General features: G+C 35.0%; 1 protein-coding gene across 2 annotated transcripts in view; it reads right to left on the bottom strand.

Moving 5' to 3' along the window:
- Cdh12 (cadherin 12) overlaps window positions 1-18,328 on the bottom strand; it is a 402,089-nt gene that overhangs the window by 137,098 nt on the left and 246,663 nt on the right. The window contains exons 3-4 of one of the 2 annotated variants that reach the window (XM_055619002.1): window positions 11,837-11,956; window positions 3,603-3,770 (exon numbers count right to left, since the gene is read on the bottom strand). In XM_055619002.1, coding sequence (XP_055474977.1) covers window positions 3,603-3,770; window positions 11,837-11,956 — 288 coding nt within the window. The remainder of the gene's footprint in view (window positions 1-3,602; window positions 3,771-11,836; window positions 11,957-18,328) is intronic. The other variant, XM_055619003.1, reaches the window with a different exon arrangement.

Below are 18,328 nucleotides of genomic sequence, written 5' to 3'. Positions count from 1 at the left end.
GGGGTAGTTAATACGACCTGGTGAGGACAGGAGTTCCACAAGGACCAAATATATCTGGGCACAAGGGTCTTTTATGAGACTGTTTCTCCAAACAAGAACCATGTATGGATGCAACCTAGAGACCTGCTCAGATGTAGCCCTTGGTAGATCAGTATCCAAGTGGGTACCTTAATAAGGGCAACAGGGACTCTTTCTGACATGAACTCCATGAGGGGCTCTTTGACCTCTCCCCCACCCCAGGGAGGAGCATCCTTGCTAAGCCACAGAGGAGGACTTTTCAGACAGTCCTGAAGACACCTGATAAACCAGTATCAGATGAAAGTGGAGAAGGGGTTCTCCCATATCAGTGGACTTGGAAAGAGGCAGGGAGATGAGGGTGGGAGGTTAGGATTGGGAGGAAAAGAGGGAGTGGGATACAGCAGGGATACAAAGTTAACAAACTGTAACTAATATTAAAAAAATAAAAAGTAAAAAAAAAAAAAAACACGGAGGTTGTCAGGTCAGATACAGCTCAAATCACCTGAGCCCATTTCCTAAGTGTGTGATACCTTCTGCGATAAAGACCACCCTCAATCCCCAAGAGACAAGCAAAGACTACGTTTATAATCTTATTATAAAAGATGAAGGCTCCCAGCAGTGAGACTAGGAAGTCAAACCACTCACACTACAAGAATACAGCCCACAGAGTCAACTCTGCAGGGCTCATAGGGGATCACAAAGACTGAAGCACCAATCACAGAGCCTGTATGGGTCATAGCTAGGTCCTCTGCATACATATTATGACTGTGTAACTTGGAGTTCTTCGGGGACTCCTAACAGTGGGAGTGGGGGTGTCTCTGCCTTTTCTGCCTATGCTTGAGACCCTTTTCCTCCCATTGGATTCCCACATCTAGCCTCCATATGACGGTTTGTGCTTGGCCTTATTGGAACTTTGGTTGATATTTCACGAGAGGAAAATAGTTTTTGAAGGGAAATGGAGGAGGAGTGAATCTGGGGTAGAGGGTATGTGTGTGTCTGTGTGTTTGTGTGTAATGGAGTGTGTGTGCAGGAATGTAAGGAGGGAAAACTGTGGTCACGATTTAATCTATGAGATAGATAGATAGATAGATAGATAGATAGATAGATAGATAGATAGATAGATAGATAGATAAATGATAGACAGATAGATAGAGAGACAGATAGATAGAATTAAAAAATAATAACACCAACCATTCCAAAGGAGTGGTAGGAGAGAGTTGTGGAGGTAGGACTGGGAGCAGAGGAGAGTAGGGGCTGGGATTGGGACGTAAAGTCATTAAATAAAGAGAGGAATGAAAAAAAGATTAAATTTTAAAAGGATTCAGTATTTTTAACAGTACAATATAGAAAATATTGACTTTAAGTATTATGGACAGCAAGAATGATAAATTTCTTAAAATATTTTTAAATACATAAAATTCCAATTATTTTTCCTTTATATATCTTTTTATTTAATCTCATGTGCTACCTGTTAGATCAAAAACATTCACATTTGAGTAAATATCAGGAAAGCCTACTGTCTTACTCACATTTTTCTTTTACTAGGTGTGAGCTGAGAATGATATTTCTACTTCAGTTCAGACATCAGTCTACCATACTCATTTTCCTAGCACACAGAGCACTGAAAACACTGTAAAATCTCCACTTAACTTTGCCTCAGCCTGTTTGTCTGAGTGTTTTCAGAAAACACCCACCAGGTCTGTGTTTTTCCAGTGGCAGTAGCTACTGTTGCCTGCCTAACAAACCATCCTTTTCACATATGTGACTATGAACGTTGAGTGTATAATGTGCAGACAATACAAAACACTAGCCATGTCCATAGTTGTAATTTTTATCTAAACGCAATTTTATAAACTGATTTGTTTAGGCTATTAAATCATAAAAGTAAGAAAGAAATAAAAAGGAAGAAAGGAAGAAAAGAAGGAAGGCAAGAATAAAGGATGAAAGGATGGATGGGAATAAGAAATGAAGAAAAGAAGAGAGGAAAGAAGAAAAAATGAAGGGAAGGACAGAAGGATGGATAATTAAAAGTTTGTATTTTTGAAAAAAAAATAGCTTAACGTACGGCTATAAACTAGAGAACCAAAGGCAGCATATATTTCTCTTTTTATTTATTTTTTCTTGTAGTAAGTGTAAGGTGAAAAAATGCTTTAAAGCACTTTTGTATTATGAATCATTGCATATTGTATAGTAATGATTTGTTTTATAAATATATATTCCATAGTGTAAATCATGATTTTAATGAATTATTTAATTAAAGAAATCGAGTCACAGAAATTGTACATCATTATCATAGATGGCCTGGCAGTTTGAAATATGTGCATGTAATGGATGGCTAACTAGAGCTAATTAGTGTGCGTTAAAGTATTATGGTTTCTAATTGCCTTTCATAATATTTCACTAGTAGACTCTTATTGATCATGAATTGAGACATTTACACAAGAAAAATATACTCCAATTTTTAAAAGAAGCTGTGACAATGCAATAAAATGTAGAAACAATTAAAAAGAATAAAATATCTAATTAGAGAAATGTGCCAATGCAGCATACATTCTTAGGTAAACATGGAAATGCTCACACTGTTATGAAGAAGGAAATACTTTGCATTTCACTTTGTTTAAATCTGATCGGGAACCAACTACATAGTGATAAAAGGGTGCTTCCTATAAAACCATGAATGAAGTCACCCAGCCTTAGTATTCTACATCTGTGGAACACAGAAACAATCCTAGAAAATACATCCAAAAAATGAATGAGTACCAACTGGTGTTAAATGTAACACTCAAAGAAAAACTGGATGAAGCATGAGTGAAAAGCATCATTTTCAATAAAGGACACAGTTATACAGACGAAATAGGTGAGAATCACTCAATTATCCCAGAAAGTAAAGCAATTCTCACCCATTGTAAATCTAAAATGAGATAAATATCAGAATGGAAGTAACATTCATAACAACATCATCAGAGAGACTAAGTATCTAAAAAACGGTTGGACAGATGTACTTACTAAAATAAGTCACAAAATCCACATATGACAATTTCACAATATAAAAGGCAGTATAGCATGTTTCTAACTATATCTTACCTTATATTTTGCAGTCTTAAATATTTTTTTAGTTAATAGACTATTATGGCAGCATGCTAACCAGTTGTTAGAATGGAATTGTTGTTCTCTTTAATAGTATAAGTATGATTATACAGTTATGGACTATTCTATTAGAGTAGCACTAAGCATGATGTTCTTAAAAGTTTTAAAGACTTTCATTTTTATGCAATAAAACTTGATTTCTAAAGATCAATAGTATTTGGAGATGTTTTCATTTTTTACAGCATTAAATATGAAATATTACGTTTTGTAAATTTTATTTTGCTTTACATTATTATCATCCCTTTGTTGTTTTCTAAGAGAAAGAAAGAGAGCGGATTTGGCTGGGAGGGGAGATGGGGAGGAATTGAAAGGAGCAGAAGGAGGAGAAACTATAATCAAGATGTATTTTGTGAAAAAAAAAACAAAACAAAACATGACATGGTAGGTCATCCTTTCCAGGAGCATTTGCAAAGATGCTTAACAGGATGGTGACATACTTTTTGGGAATCGAGGTGGGTTGTCATTGACATCAGTGAGCGTAATGTTGACAATTGTTGTTCCCGCTAGTCCACCGAGTTGTCCTCCCATGTCCTTCGCTTGAATGAGGACCTGGTACTGCTCTTTGACCTCTCTGTCCATGTTTGGCAACGCTGTTCTAATAACACCTTTGGGGGAAAGTGATAACACAGGATCAATATCACAAACAGACCGCTTCTCCTGACCCAGCTAGACTGAAATAGAGGAAATTGGTTATGTCTAGATTTAATAACTGTGAAACATTAAAAAAATAATCTTTCAAAAACTTAAAAGTACCCTAACTACACTAAAATTTGAAGGTGACATTTTTCACAGCCACATCTTAAAAACAGAGTTAAGAGGAAAGCAAGAAATGGCAGTGTGCCTCAAAATCAAGGTCATCTCTTCTTCCCCAGTCAACCAAGTTAGACCTCATGTATACATTACCATCTTTGAAGAGATGAAAACATTGTCGTAACGTTTATTAAAATACACAGATGGAATAATTTAGGTAGTTAAACTGAGTTGAGCTTATAATTCAAAAGTTTACTATTATCATTTCAATTCGTTACTTTTTACGGCAAATATTCTACTAAATTAAAAAAAAAAAACAAAAATATGTCCTTTACATAATCTGTTTTGCCTTTCAGGAGTTTCTCTTAGCTGTCATTAGATATTATTTATGGGGGTCTTTGAGACTCCTAATATCAAGTTCATATACTTCACAATAGTATCTTATGATTAAAATGCATAAAATACATTCACTACGTGATTGAATGAGTGGATGAATGAAAAAATTGATCTTACAATCTTGAATCTTATATCATATAAGTATATTCGCATATAGCAGTTATTTCCATTCTTGTATCCAGGTATAAGAACTACTTTATATTTCTATTTATATATGGTAAAATTATAAGAATTCCAGAATCATTTGGATATTGAATTAATAAAATGTAAACCAAATTCCATTAGGTAGTCAAGAGTTGTAACTGATAAAAATTGGAGAATCTTTGTTAATCACACATGACTTAGATAGTGGTAGGTTACATCTAAATAAAAAGCATGTATAAATGATGAGATATCAGCCATCAGTACAGTATATAGCATTCAAAACTGCGCTTGCCGCCATCTACTTACCCAATGCTATATTCTTGCTAATGCATATTGAACTGCAATCTGAGATTTCGTCTGGCACTTGGCAGGAAATAGTTACAGAAAAGACATCCATCATTTTTGGTCCTGATGCTTTATTCATGAATTGGTACTGACACCATTTTGATCCAATCTGTCTTCTCTTCGGCTCAGGTTTCAGATACTTTTTCAATTTCTAAAACTAAGACTTTTAAACTCTCCATCTCAGTGTGGTTGTCTTACAAACCTTACACAAGGTGGCATTTATATGAAGGGCAATCTTCACATTTTCTAGAAAAATGCCTGTTTTTGACATTTGTCTTTGTTCTTTCACCCTACCATTGATCAAATATTATCTTTACTCAATTCATTATATAAACATTCATTTATTTCAATATACATATAATTTTAAAAAATTGTTTTGTATTTATTTATTTATTTATTTATTACAATTTATTCACTTTGCACTGCACTATCACCACTGCACCCTCCTGCCTCATCTCCTCCCAGTCCCACCCACCCTTCCTCTTCTCCTTCTCTGCCCTTACCCTTGTCCCCTCTAAGCAGATGACCTCTTCCCTTTCTCTCTGACTCTAGCCTATCAGGTCTCATCAGAGCTGGCTGCATCATCTTCTTCTGTGACCTAGCAAGGCTGCACCCCCTAGGGGGAGGTGATCAAAGAGCCTGCCAATGAGTTCATGTCAGAGAGAGCCTCTGTACTCTTTACTAGGGAGCCCACTTGGACACTGAGCAGCCTATGGTCTTCCTCTGAACAGGGGGTCTATGTCCTCTCCATGCAAGGTCTTTGGTTGGAGTATTGGTCTCTGAAGGGCCCCCGAGGCCCAGGGAATTTTTTTTTTTTTGGCTCTGTTGTTCTCCTTATAGAGTTCCTGTCCCCTCCAATTCTTTCTGTTCTTTCTTCTTCCATTAGGTTTCCTTGAACTCTGTCTGAAGTTTGGCTATGAGTCTGCTTCAATACCCTGGTGCGTAGAGTCGTTCAGAGGTACTCTGTGGAGGGCTCCTCTCCTGTTACTTGACTACAAATAACTTTTTTACATCATTTATTTCTCTACCTTATTCATCTACCAAAGTGAAAAAAGAAAAGGAATTGGAAAAAAAGAAGGGAGCAAGGGGGAGGAGAGAGAAAGAATGAAAACGAAAGATATAAAGAGAAATGCTGTAAAAAACTATGTCCAGAATATGAAATGGCCTTTGCAATCATGGATTCACACTAATTCTTGTTGCCCACACTTAGCCTGCATAAGAAAAGGTATGTTATGATTCAGATGGATATGGAGTATGCTCTTGGGGCCCTCACCCCACCTGGTTGAGATATGGGCTATTGAGAGATTCTGGGGGAGGGATTATTTACATCAGCCTGATGTATGAGCATGATTCTGCTGGTTTTACTTGACTGGTAACTGACCCAGCTATGTGTGGGTGGTTCCACAGGGCGAGCCTTAAATTTTATAAAAGAGAATAAAGCTAGCTGAGCACAAGCAGAGAGAATACAATCAAGGTTCCATGCATTGATCCTCGCTTGCTTTTGAATGTAGATGTAATGTTTTGTCTGCCTGCCTTATCTTACTCACTGTAATGTACTGTAATGTAGAAATGTAAAACAAATAAATATGGTCTTTCTTAAGTATCTTTTTGGACTAGGTATTTTGTCACATGAAAAGAAGTAAAGCTAAAATAACTTGTAAATATAACATTTTACTGACACACATAAATATGAGACATATAATTGTATGATATTTTAAACATTCAACCACATTTTGTTTTTAAAATACCACTGGGTAATAGTTTAAAGAAAAGAAATGAATATATAAAGAGTAAATTATTTCTTGGTTAAGGCAAATAAGATGGAAATAAAATAATTTTATGAGAACTATTTTTCTTGGTTTATTCAATAGGCTGCCTCATTTTACCTTAATGTCTGTTTATAGTCACATATAAATTTGTTATAATCTACTGAGAAATTAGAATCAGGATGTATATCAAACAGCAATATTAATAGAAAGCTCATTTTCTCATTTCAGCTGAATAAATAAATCAGTGCATTTATCTCTTTCTAAATATTAAGCATCAAGAATTTTGATGAGGTACTTCTTTTAATAACTATTTTAAATGGTTTCTCCACACAAATAGAAAAATTTGAGGTAGTATTGGTTTTCATGTGTTTTATTCAATAACAGCAAACCAAATCATAAAAGAAAGCTAAATAGCTGGAACAAATGTAGACTATTTCTGAGAAGCTGCAATTATCCTTGATTTTTTATTTTCTCTTATCTACCACAAGGTGATAAATTTGACAAAAAGTCTTCTTAATGAGCTTTGTTCATGAAGAACTAGTTTTCATTCTTTTAATGAAGTGCCTCATCTCCCACTCTTTTCCTGTCTAGTGGTCTGAGGCATTGTTACAGCAAGACTTCTGTCTCCACTGAAAATCAATTCTTATGAAATTTATTATGCAGTCAATGCCAGAAGATATTCACCTTTACCTCTAAATAAAAACCTTCATATAAAATTATGAATACAAGATTATTAAGGGGTTAAACATGGATTTTCAACTGCAGAATAACACTTTTTATATACATTAGAATTTATCTACCATTCATATTAACTATGTAGAAAATTTTTTATTTTACTAACATAATTTTATCTGTGTGGCTTTATTTTTGAAGATAGCAATCATTTTAGCTTGTTTAATGTGTTAAACTCACATTTTCCTGGATTCTATATATATATTTTTTAAATCAGACATTGCTGCCAAAGATCTCATGAACAATAACTCCTTATTAAGACTTCAGTCCCTCCTGGAAACTTATTGTGAGTTTGAATAGGGCATTCTGTAGAATTCTTCCCATAACTCCAAGATGTGGACTCTCTTATACCACCAGCCATAACACATACCAAATTTGCTTTCTGCTTGACTTTCTGTCTCTGAGGGATGTCCCTTAGGGGCTAAATGGAGCTAAGCAACAGATAACATCAATGCTTTCATTTGTGGTCACGGTTTTCATTAAGGTAAAGTTGGAACAGGCCTATAAATCTATAAGACAATACAGCACTCAGGAAATCCAGGAGAAGAGATAAATGCTACACAAAGTTTACTCCATTGTCAAGCTGTGGATTTTACCTATTGTTCTATTTCCAAGAAACTTTGTGCAGCTTCACAAAAGAATTTCCTAAATCATTTTTCTCTCCAGCTTTTCATTTTTAATTTACAAATATATGACTTGTCATTTAGTTGATTATCAGAAACTGTATTAAAACAATTTTACTGTACATCTTACTGTGTTTTCTCTCATAATTTTTGTAAACATTATTTCCCAGCATACAATCACTTAAACTTTGGGCTTTATGGCTTTTAATTTTCCATGCTCTGTCCAGATGAAGGAGATTAACCCTTTCTACATCTTCTTCAACTCTTACTTTGTTCTTAAAACATTTTACAAAGTGGACCAGTGAAAAAGCTTATGAAATAAAACTACTTCCTGTCTAGCCTAATGACTCCAGTTTAATCCCAAACATTATATTTTGGAAAAGAGAATCAACTTATTCCCACAAACTTTCCACTGACTTCCACATATACACTCTAGTATGTGAATGTGCACATACACACAGATATACACACATATACACATACATATACATACACACACCATAGATAATAAATGATATTTAATATAATAAAAATATTCTTCTAAAAATGCAGTCTATGAGATTTTCACATATTCATGCAATGAAATATGATCATGCATACCTCCCATGTCCTTCCTTAACTGCCACTTTAAAAAAACTTGTTAAATGAAGGAATGTTCTTATGATACTTTTCTTTGGCCTACAGAAGAGAGCACTCTCTTGCCTTTCTCTGAAGTTCTTACCAGTATCAAGGGTGATTGACAAGGGTGGCAATGTCTGAGAAGGGGACTGTGCATTCAAGAGACTTGAAGTCTTGAAAGTTCCACAATTCTACAAAAGCTGAACAGCATCAATTGGCTTTTAAGGGTTCTCTCTAAGATTTACATGTTAGAGAGAATATAACCAGGGGATAGTCATTACTTAATTCATCTATTACTGGCAGATTAAAAATTAGATTTTGAAATGATTAGTCAAAAGCATGTAACAGACAGAACTAAGTGAACTCAGTTGAAGACACAGAGATACAGACACAAAGAGAAAGAAACGTTTTGTCTCTCACAAAAAAAGAGAGACAGACAGAAAGAAACATGGTGTGAGAGGGGAAGAAATGAAGGGTTTAGGAGTTAGAATGATAAAAGCATGTTATATGTATGTATGTGTGTATGAAATTCTCAAAGTAAATAGAATATAATGAATATGCATGAAGATATAAATTTAAATTTTTGAATTGAACATTTATGATATCAATAGGCATGCCGAACTAGATGGGGGAAAGCCCAGTGGGTCTCTACCTTTTATAAAGAACTGAGAAAACATGGTAGAGTAAGAGGTGGTTTTCCTCAAGGAAGAACACACCAATTGGTAATTAAGTGACAAAAGATCAGCCTTGAAAACATATATACAAGTAATACTATACAGACTGAGCTGGTTTTTTTAGTAATATGTATGTATTTACACATTTGCATATGCATGCAATAACAATTAGTGGAAAGGAGGCAATATATTTCAAGAAGAATGTTGGAAAAGTGTATGGAAGGATTTGGAGGGAGAAAAGGGAGAAGTATATTTATATCATAATCTCAAGAATACAGGATTGGGAAGGGATGAGAAAGGGGGCTACAGTGGGGATACAAAGGGAATAAACAGCAATTTGTTAAAAAAATAAATAAATTTTAAAAAAGAATACAGTGTAAATCCTGTGAAAGTATTCCCTGTAGTATGTTTAGAATGTTTCCATTATCTAACTACCATATAAAACAGTGTAAATTTAGATTGAAATCTATTTTAACATATAGTGGATGAATAATTGAGTTAATATGAATCATTCTGAAGTTCCTCTTTAACTATAACATGTTATATCTACTTTGTTCTGGCCAGAGAGGTGAAGCCTTGTTAAGAAAAGTCAAACATTTTAGACCAGATACTCTAAAAGGGAGATTTTATTTCCTTCAAATAAGAATGCAAAGACTGCAGCCCTAGGTCAATGGTGAATTCTGACTTACTAAACACATGCACTGGAACTGATTTATCTCACCTCAAAAAGAAAATGAAAAGAGAATGAATGAGTAAAGAAAAGAAGGAAATGTAAAATCAGGGAATCATAAGAAAGAAGGGGAGTTAGTATGATGGGGAAAGGATAGGAGCTCCACAAGGACCAAATATATCTGGGCACAGGGTCTTTTCTGAGACTGACATGCAACCAAGGACCATGTATGAATGTAACCTAGAACCTCTGCTCAGATGTAGCCTGTGGTAGCTCAGTAACCAATTGGCTTCCCACAGTGAGGGGAACAAGAACTATTTCTAACAGGAACTCAATGACTGGCTCTTTGGCCTCCCCACCCCCCAAGGGAGGAGCAGTCCTGTTAGGCCACAGAGGAGAGCTTTGCAGCCAGTCCTAAAGATACCTGATAAAACAGGATCAGATGAATGGGGAGGAGGTCCCCACTATCAGTGGACTTGGAAAGGGGCACGGTGGAGATGAGGGAGGGAGGGTGGGATTGGGAGGGAATGAGGGATCGGGACACGGCTGGGATACAGAGTGAATAAAATGTAACTGATAAGAAAAAAATAAAATTCAAAAAAAAAAAGAAAATGAAAAGAGAATGAATGAGTAAAGAAAGGAAGGAAATGTAAAATCGGTCATGTTTATACATTAATATTCTACATATATTACAGCTAGCTTTGAAATATTAAATTCATTTATAAACTTGTTTAACAAAACAAAACAAACCCAAACAAACAAAAACATTAAAGAAATGTGTCCTTCTTTGAGGAAGGTTCCCTGTACTGAGGGGCAGGAGAGGGGGGATGGGGAGAAGAAAGAGGGAAGGATGGGAGGGACAAGGAGAAGAAGAGAGAGGGGACTACAACTGGGATGTACAGTGAAAAAAAGGAAAAGAAAAAGGAAAAGAAAAAGGAAAAGAAAAAAGAAATGTGTCTGACTATGAAGACCAATTCTAAAAGAGTCAATGATCTTAGTACATTAAGTTTGAATGTGCTCAGCTTCCCTATTACAAGTATATTACTACATTTCTCAAAACAACCCTTCACCCCCCTGAGGGGAAGGTGATCAAAGAGCTGGCCACTGAGTTCATGTCAGAGACAGTCCCTGTTCGCATTACTAGGGAACCCACTTGGACACTGAGCTGCTATGGGCTACATATGTGCAGGGGTTCTAGGTTATCTCCATGAATGGTCCTGGTTGGAGCATCAGGCTCAGAAAACACCCCTGTGTCCAAATCTTTTGGTTTTGTTGCTCTCCTTGTGGAGTTCCTTTCCCCTCCAGGTATTTCTGTTTCCCCCCTTCAGAGGAAGACAATGCAACCACTCCTGATGAGACCTGATAGACTAGGATCTGATGGAAAAGGAGGAGGACCTCCCCTATCTGTGGACTGGGGTTGGGGCATGGGTGGAGAAGAAAAAGGGAGGTTGGGAAGGGAAGTGGGAAGGACTACAGGTGGGATACAAAGTGAATAAACTGTAATTAGTAAAAATAAATACAAAAGATATCTAAAAATAACAACCCTTCATAATACTTGTACAAATAACAAAAGAAATGGCAGGTGCTTTGCGAGATGTTTAAAGAACAAAAATTGAACACAAACTAGAAATCTGGCATGAAACCAAAAATGAAAATATGTGTTTTAGAATGATGAATAAAAGAACAGAATTCAAATTTTCAAATAAGATACAGGACTTCTAACTAAGAAGTTTGGATCTTATAAATACAAGTGCAAACATTTATATTTACACAAAGCTCAGTGAAAGAAATTATTTCTTCAGCAGTCATGTAATTGTTTTTTTTTTTTTTTTGTCAAGTTATCCTTACAGACTACTGCTTTATCAGAATAGGCAATTTTTGATTCCAAGATTAAATTAAATTAAATTTGAGTGAGTGGTGATAATGCTGTTCCCCAAATTAAAAATTTACCTGTTTTGGGATCAATAGAGAAGTAAGGTTGCCCCTGAAGGATGCTGTAAACGACTCTGGCACTGTTTCCGTACGTGGGATCATCTGCATCTGTGGCCTTGACCTGGAGCACATAAGCACCTGCAAAATAACACCATTCATTTGCCTTCACAGAGATAAAAGTCATATTTGTTAAATTTTGACTTTCACATTTCTTTGTAAATCGACTGCTCTACACATGCTACATTATGCTCTACATTATGTTCCCACAGATGACTTTGGCAGAGTAATCAAAATATTGGGCAGTTTCAAGCCCAAGCCACGAGAGATAGCCTCTCAATCCAGAAAGAATGGCTATTATTGTGAAGACAGAACGGAAATATAAGCAAAGATCGCAAAAAAAAAGAACTCTTATGAACCACTGACAACAATTTTAATACTATTTCAGGCTAACAATACAAGACTTATTTTTTAAATGCAAATGCAAAAAACTCTGTGATGTGGCAAGTTTACTATGGGTAGGTATGCATACAAAAGAAAACAAAATGTTAAAGAGATATCCACACTTCCCAGTCACGAAAGCCCTACTGCCATGAGCCAAGATTTGGAAGGAAGTTAAGCACTAACTAATAAATAGGGGGGAAAATATAGTACATAAACACAGTGTGATTCCAGAAGCTATGTAAAATACTAAAATCTTTGTGTCTGAAGAAACATAAAATCTCAGAATTTATTGTGTTAAGTGGAATAAACTGTAAGAAGGAAGACAAATACCAAGTGATCTCACATATATGTTTCAATCTAAATGAACTCTCCTCACAAAAGTTTAAGACTTAAGGGCAATTATGAGAAGTATAGAGGTGTAGTGGGAGGAAAAAGTTCAATGCTTACTGAATTTTTGTAATATAAAAACAGGTCCTGGTCCTCTATTGCAGGGCAAGACAACCATAGGTAATGAAATAATGTGTTTCATATTTTAAAAAGTTGGAAGAAAGTTCTACTAAAGTTATAAAATACAGAAATTAGAGACATTTGAGATGAATGCATATTTAACTTGCTTTTATGAGAAAATGGAACATATGTGAAAAATCTGTTTAAATTTCATTAATGTATGCGACTTTATGCATTAATTTGTTTTATGTATAATGATCATATGTATATAAAATATAAAATTCTATAAATTTTAAAATGTAGCCAATAGTTCTTACTGTAATTGATGCTTTATTTCAAATACATTTTATATGCTATGTCTGTTTCCAGTACATAGATCATTGAACTGAAAGGCATCACAATATCTTTATTGATTTATATACTAAAGAAAACATTGGCCACCATTTACATTAGCTCATCAGCTCACTGTGGGTGCTTAAATTTCATTTTAAAATATCGATAAGGAAGCTAAAAATTTTAGAGGCTGCTAAGTGATTTGTAACTTCAATGTATAAATCAACAATTGCCTCTTAGCATTAGGAAGCCTTTAATTAGAAAATAATATTAAAGAAACTGACAAAGCAAACATGATCACACATAGTTGCACTCTCTGAAAGCAGCAGGAGATCATATATGGCCTCTTAGTCTCCAGGCCTAATTACAAAATTTTGGCATAGGAAATCATTATAGCCAAGCCAAATTATGTTTTTATTTTCAGAACTTTTGAAATTATGAAATCTTCTGTTTTTTTTATCAATAATAATTTCTTGTTTTCTTTAAATGAATTTATCATTCTTCTTCCTATTATTATTATTATTATTTATTATTTATTCACTTTCTATCCCAGCTGTAGCTCCCATTCCTCATCTCCTCTTGGTCTCCCTCTCCCTCCCTCTTTCTTTGTATCCCCCATGTCCCTGCCCTAGTCCCCTACTATCTGACCACAACCCATCAGGTCTCATTGCCTCTCCAGAGGGAAATAATTAAAGAGCAGGCAACTGAGTTTATGCCATTGACAGCTCCTGTTCCCCTTACTAGGGAACCCACATAGAGACTGAGCTGCCCGTGGACTACATCTGAGCAGGGGGTCTAGGTTCTCTTCATGCATGGTCCTTGGCTGATTCATCAGTCTCTGCAGGCCCTTTATACCGCCATCATTCTTAGTATGTTTGCATTGTTTGTTTTGTTTTTGCTATTTGCACTCTTCCGTGATTCACTACTGTAGAGGAAGTATTAAAAAATAATTTTAGAAATTTACTTCAGATAGTTTAATTTACTGTTCTTGTGCCAGTTAACACTTTTTAAGTCTCAGTAGATAGGCTTGATTCATAGCCAGAACGCGAAGGCCAGTTCTACATGCTCTTCCTGAAATAACCAACCAATTGTAGAGGATTTATACCATCTAATTTTAATCCTAAATTTGATTTGAATCTTATTTGATTACTAATTTCACTAGTACTGATTAATTTGGTTTGGTACACATTTATCTCCGCTTTTATTTATTTGCTAAAAGATAGAGAATTAATCTATTTCCTAGGGACATTAAATGAGCAAATACTGGTATCAAATTTATATTATATATATAATAGGCTCTATTTATAAGAATATGTTTTTAAAAACTATACAAACACAGCACTTATATGGTGACAAGTCAAAAAATATTAACACTAACATGAGTCATGTTCTTCAATGCACACACTAATATTTTTAAGAACCTAATTTAAATTTTACACTATTATGCATGATTAAATAGGTGATTTGTAGATATTTAGTTTACATATACTAAAATCCAAAAATCACACTATGGAACCTTTTTCACATTCCTTTTTTTTAAATCAATTGAAATATAATTCTATTAATTCACTATCCCTCTTTTACTCCTCCCTTGTCAGATTTTCTCTCTCCCAAAAATCATTAACCATTTGTTGTTACATAGCATATAAATAAATGAACATGTTTGATGAATCTATCTGTTTCCAGGACTGACCACTCCTTTTTGATAACCAGTAAGAGGACTCATCTCTGTGGAAGACTAATTATCCCTCTCTCCATAGTTATTATTTGTCTGTAGCTTTTTTGTCTAGGCATAAGACCCCATGAGATTTTCCGAATCACTGCTGAAATTTCAAGTTGTTTTTTTTTTTGTTTGTTTGTTTTGTTTTGTTTTGTTTTGTTTTGTTTTTTTAATTGTTCAGGTCTTGTTTAAGCAGCCATATTGTTGACATTTTATGGATGTTATTTCCTGTAACCCCTAGATAGTGCAATCTCATAGCTGACTTCCTGGTCCTCTGGCTCTTGCAATCTTTCTCTTCCCCATTCCAGGATGTTCCCCTAAGTGCTGAGTGCAGGATAAACCACATTCTCAAAGATAGAAGAGAATTTGTACATTGATTAAGTATGCCTGAGATAATAAGAACTATTAAGTTTAGAGTAGCAAAGACATCTTCCAATATATTTTTCCAGAGTGTTATTTATATCCTTTTGGACTACAATTCTATGATCAGAGCTGTCAGTTTTTCTTTGTTCACTCTTCACCCTGACAAAACTCATTCTGGCTCCATAGTAACCTCAGCACCTTTAACGGTATGACATAAACTCATAATTCTTTATCTTGTCCTAGGAGGCAGAGGCACTTTAAAGATGTAAACTTTTCTTGCTACATATGAACTAAATATTTTAGACTAAACATATTTACAACCCTTGATCCAAGATTACATTGATGGATAAGTAAATCTATTTTTATGAGCACTCATATTTGTATGCCAAGAGCTCGATTCCATGAATACCAATGTGAATAGAAATGTTTCCTGCAAGTACACACTGAACTCCAATTTACAGTGATGGCACAATGTTGCCTTTTTTACACCTAATTCCATTTGAAAGCATTTTCTCAGAATCTGCTTAGACACCCTGCTGGGTAGAGTCTTTCAGAGGCCCTCTGTGGTAAGATCCTATCCTGTTCTCTGTTTTCTCACTCTTCCCATGTATATCCTGTTTGCCTTTCTGGATGAGGATTGAGCATCTTACTCAGGGTCCTCCTTGCTTCTTTAGGTGTACAGATTTTAGTATGTTTATTCTATAGTATATTATATTATATGCCTAATATCCAGTTATAAGTGAGTATATATCATGTGTGTCTTTTTGCTTCTGGGATAACTCACTCAGGATGATCTTTTCTAGTTTGCACCATTTGCCTGCAAATTTCATGATTTCCTTGTTTTTAACTGCTGAGTAGTATTCCATTGTTTAAATGTACCACAATTTCTGTATCCATTCCTTAGTTAAGGGACATCTAGGTTGCTTCCAGGTTCTGGCTATTATGAATAAAGCTGCCACGAACATAGTTGAGCAAATGTCCTTGTTGTAAACTTGAGCACATTTTGGAGATATGTCTCAAAGCAGATGCTGATACTCATATCCAAACTTTGGGCAGAGTGCAGGGAATCTTATGAAAGATGTGAGGAGATGAAAGATCTGGAGGAGACAGGAGCTCCCCAAGGAGAGCAACAGAACCAAAATATCTGAGCACAGGGGTCTTTTCTGAGACTGATACTCAAACATAGACATGAAGATAACCTAGAACCCCTGCACAGATGTTGCTCATGGCATCTCAGTGTCCAAATGTCCAAGTGGGTAACCTATAAGGGGAACAGGAGCTGTCTCTGACATGAACTCGGTGGCTGGCTCTTTGATCAGCCCTGAGGGGCGAGCATCCTTAGCAGGCCACAGAAGAAGACAATGCAGCCAGGCCTGATGAGACCTGATAGTGGCTATGGTCAGATGGAAGGGGAGGAGAACCTTTCATATGTGGACTGCAGGAAGGGCATGGGAGGAGATGAGGGAAAGAGGGTGGAATTGGGAGGGGACAAGGAAAGAGGCCATAGCTGGGATACAAAGTGAATAAATTGTAATAAAAAATAGAAAAGAGAAAAAAGAAAATTAAAGAAAGTATTTTCTCAGATACTTTCAGGAAACTTAATAGAAATGATGGTGACATGTATGAAAACTGAAACACAGTTACCCAGTGGTTCTCAGAATCTAAAGGATTTGGATTTACTTCCTTTGTGGTATCATATGTTAAACAGAGAACTGCAATTACTTTTAATTCAAACACATGTAGAGAAATTGCCATGGACTAAACTTTATGATAATTTGGCACTCACTTGATAACTATAAACCATGTAAAGTGATTGTTTTTACTTGATCAGATTATTTAGTCAGGACAAATTTTAGATGTGATAGTCATCTATCTGTCATCTGTCATCACCCTGTTCAGTTATGAGTATCTAAATTATTATGTTTAATATGTATAATAAATAGTGTGTGTTTCTGTATGCGTAAACCAAAAGTCAAAATTTTGAATCATGGAATTCTTTAAGTAGATCTGTAATCTTTCAAGCATTCCTAAAATAATAATGTAATTTTCACAGATAAATATATATCTCCAAAATGAACCTTTCCTAATATTATAAACTGCTTTGTATGAATTCATATATTAATATTTCCATTACATGTTCTGCAGATTGAATCTGGTGAAGTTAATTGGCTCAAGTGTAAAGGAACATAATTCTTCTTGTCCTTTTCCTGGTTAGCATTGATTGTTTTATTTTTTTAAATTTATTCATTATACATAATTCTGTCTGTGAACCAGATCTCACTACAGATGCTTGTGAGCCACCATGTGGTTGCTGAGAATTGAACTCAGGACATTTGGAAGAACAGTCAGTGTACCTCTGAACCAACTCTCCAGCCTAGCATTGATTGTATAGGACTGTGTCTATATCACATTTCAAGTTGGTAAAACATGAGGAAGTACTGGAACCTGCTATGAAAGCCTCCTTTGCTATTAGTACTGCCAACACTTTCAGAGACACATGGTTGGAGAAAGTTACTCAAGAAGCCACACAAAGGAAATTAATGCTCTTTTTTGAATATGAACAAATCTCATCCTACAGCCCCTGTGATGAATCAGGACATAAATCCTCTGTATGTGCTATTTTTTACTTGAAGTTTTCTGTTTCTCACAACTGACAAAATTTTGGTCACATCATTTCTATGATGGAGGTATAAATAGTCAGCACCTCCACGAAGTCACTTATAAATTAATTCATATACAAATCACTGAGCATAATAACTGATAAAAAGTAACATTTCACAAAAAAAATGTTCTAATATTTCTTCACCTTTATAATGAAATAAGAAAGTCTCCAGCATATATTGAATAGGATGATAACTCATTTTTTTCTACATTAACTCCAATATTACTGCAGATGGACATTTCAGATGTGATTTTTCACATATTACACTTTAATACCTCTCAGGTAATCAACAGTTATGTACAGTGTGAGTAGCAATATTATTTATAGCATGAAACCCGTGTTTTTCCACTTAAAAGTTATTCAGCATCTACAAAGATCTTCTAGAGAATATCGTATGTATTTCCTTGAAATATATATAAAAATCTATCTATCTCCATATAAATATATATAAATACATAGAGGAAATATTTATATGCAATAGCGATATATATATATATATATATACATACACACATATATATGAAGTAGTGAGATATATATGTAT

The sequence above is a fragment of the Psammomys obesus genome, unplaced genomic scaffold (assembly GCF_907164565.1).
Source record: "Psammomys obesus unplaced genomic scaffold, mPsaObe1.curated_primary_1811, whole genome shotgun sequence".
Lineage (NCBI taxonomy): Eukaryota > Metazoa > Chordata > Mammalia > Rodentia > Muridae > Psammomys > Psammomys obesus.
This window is presented reverse-complemented; position numbering and strand designations above follow the sequence as displayed.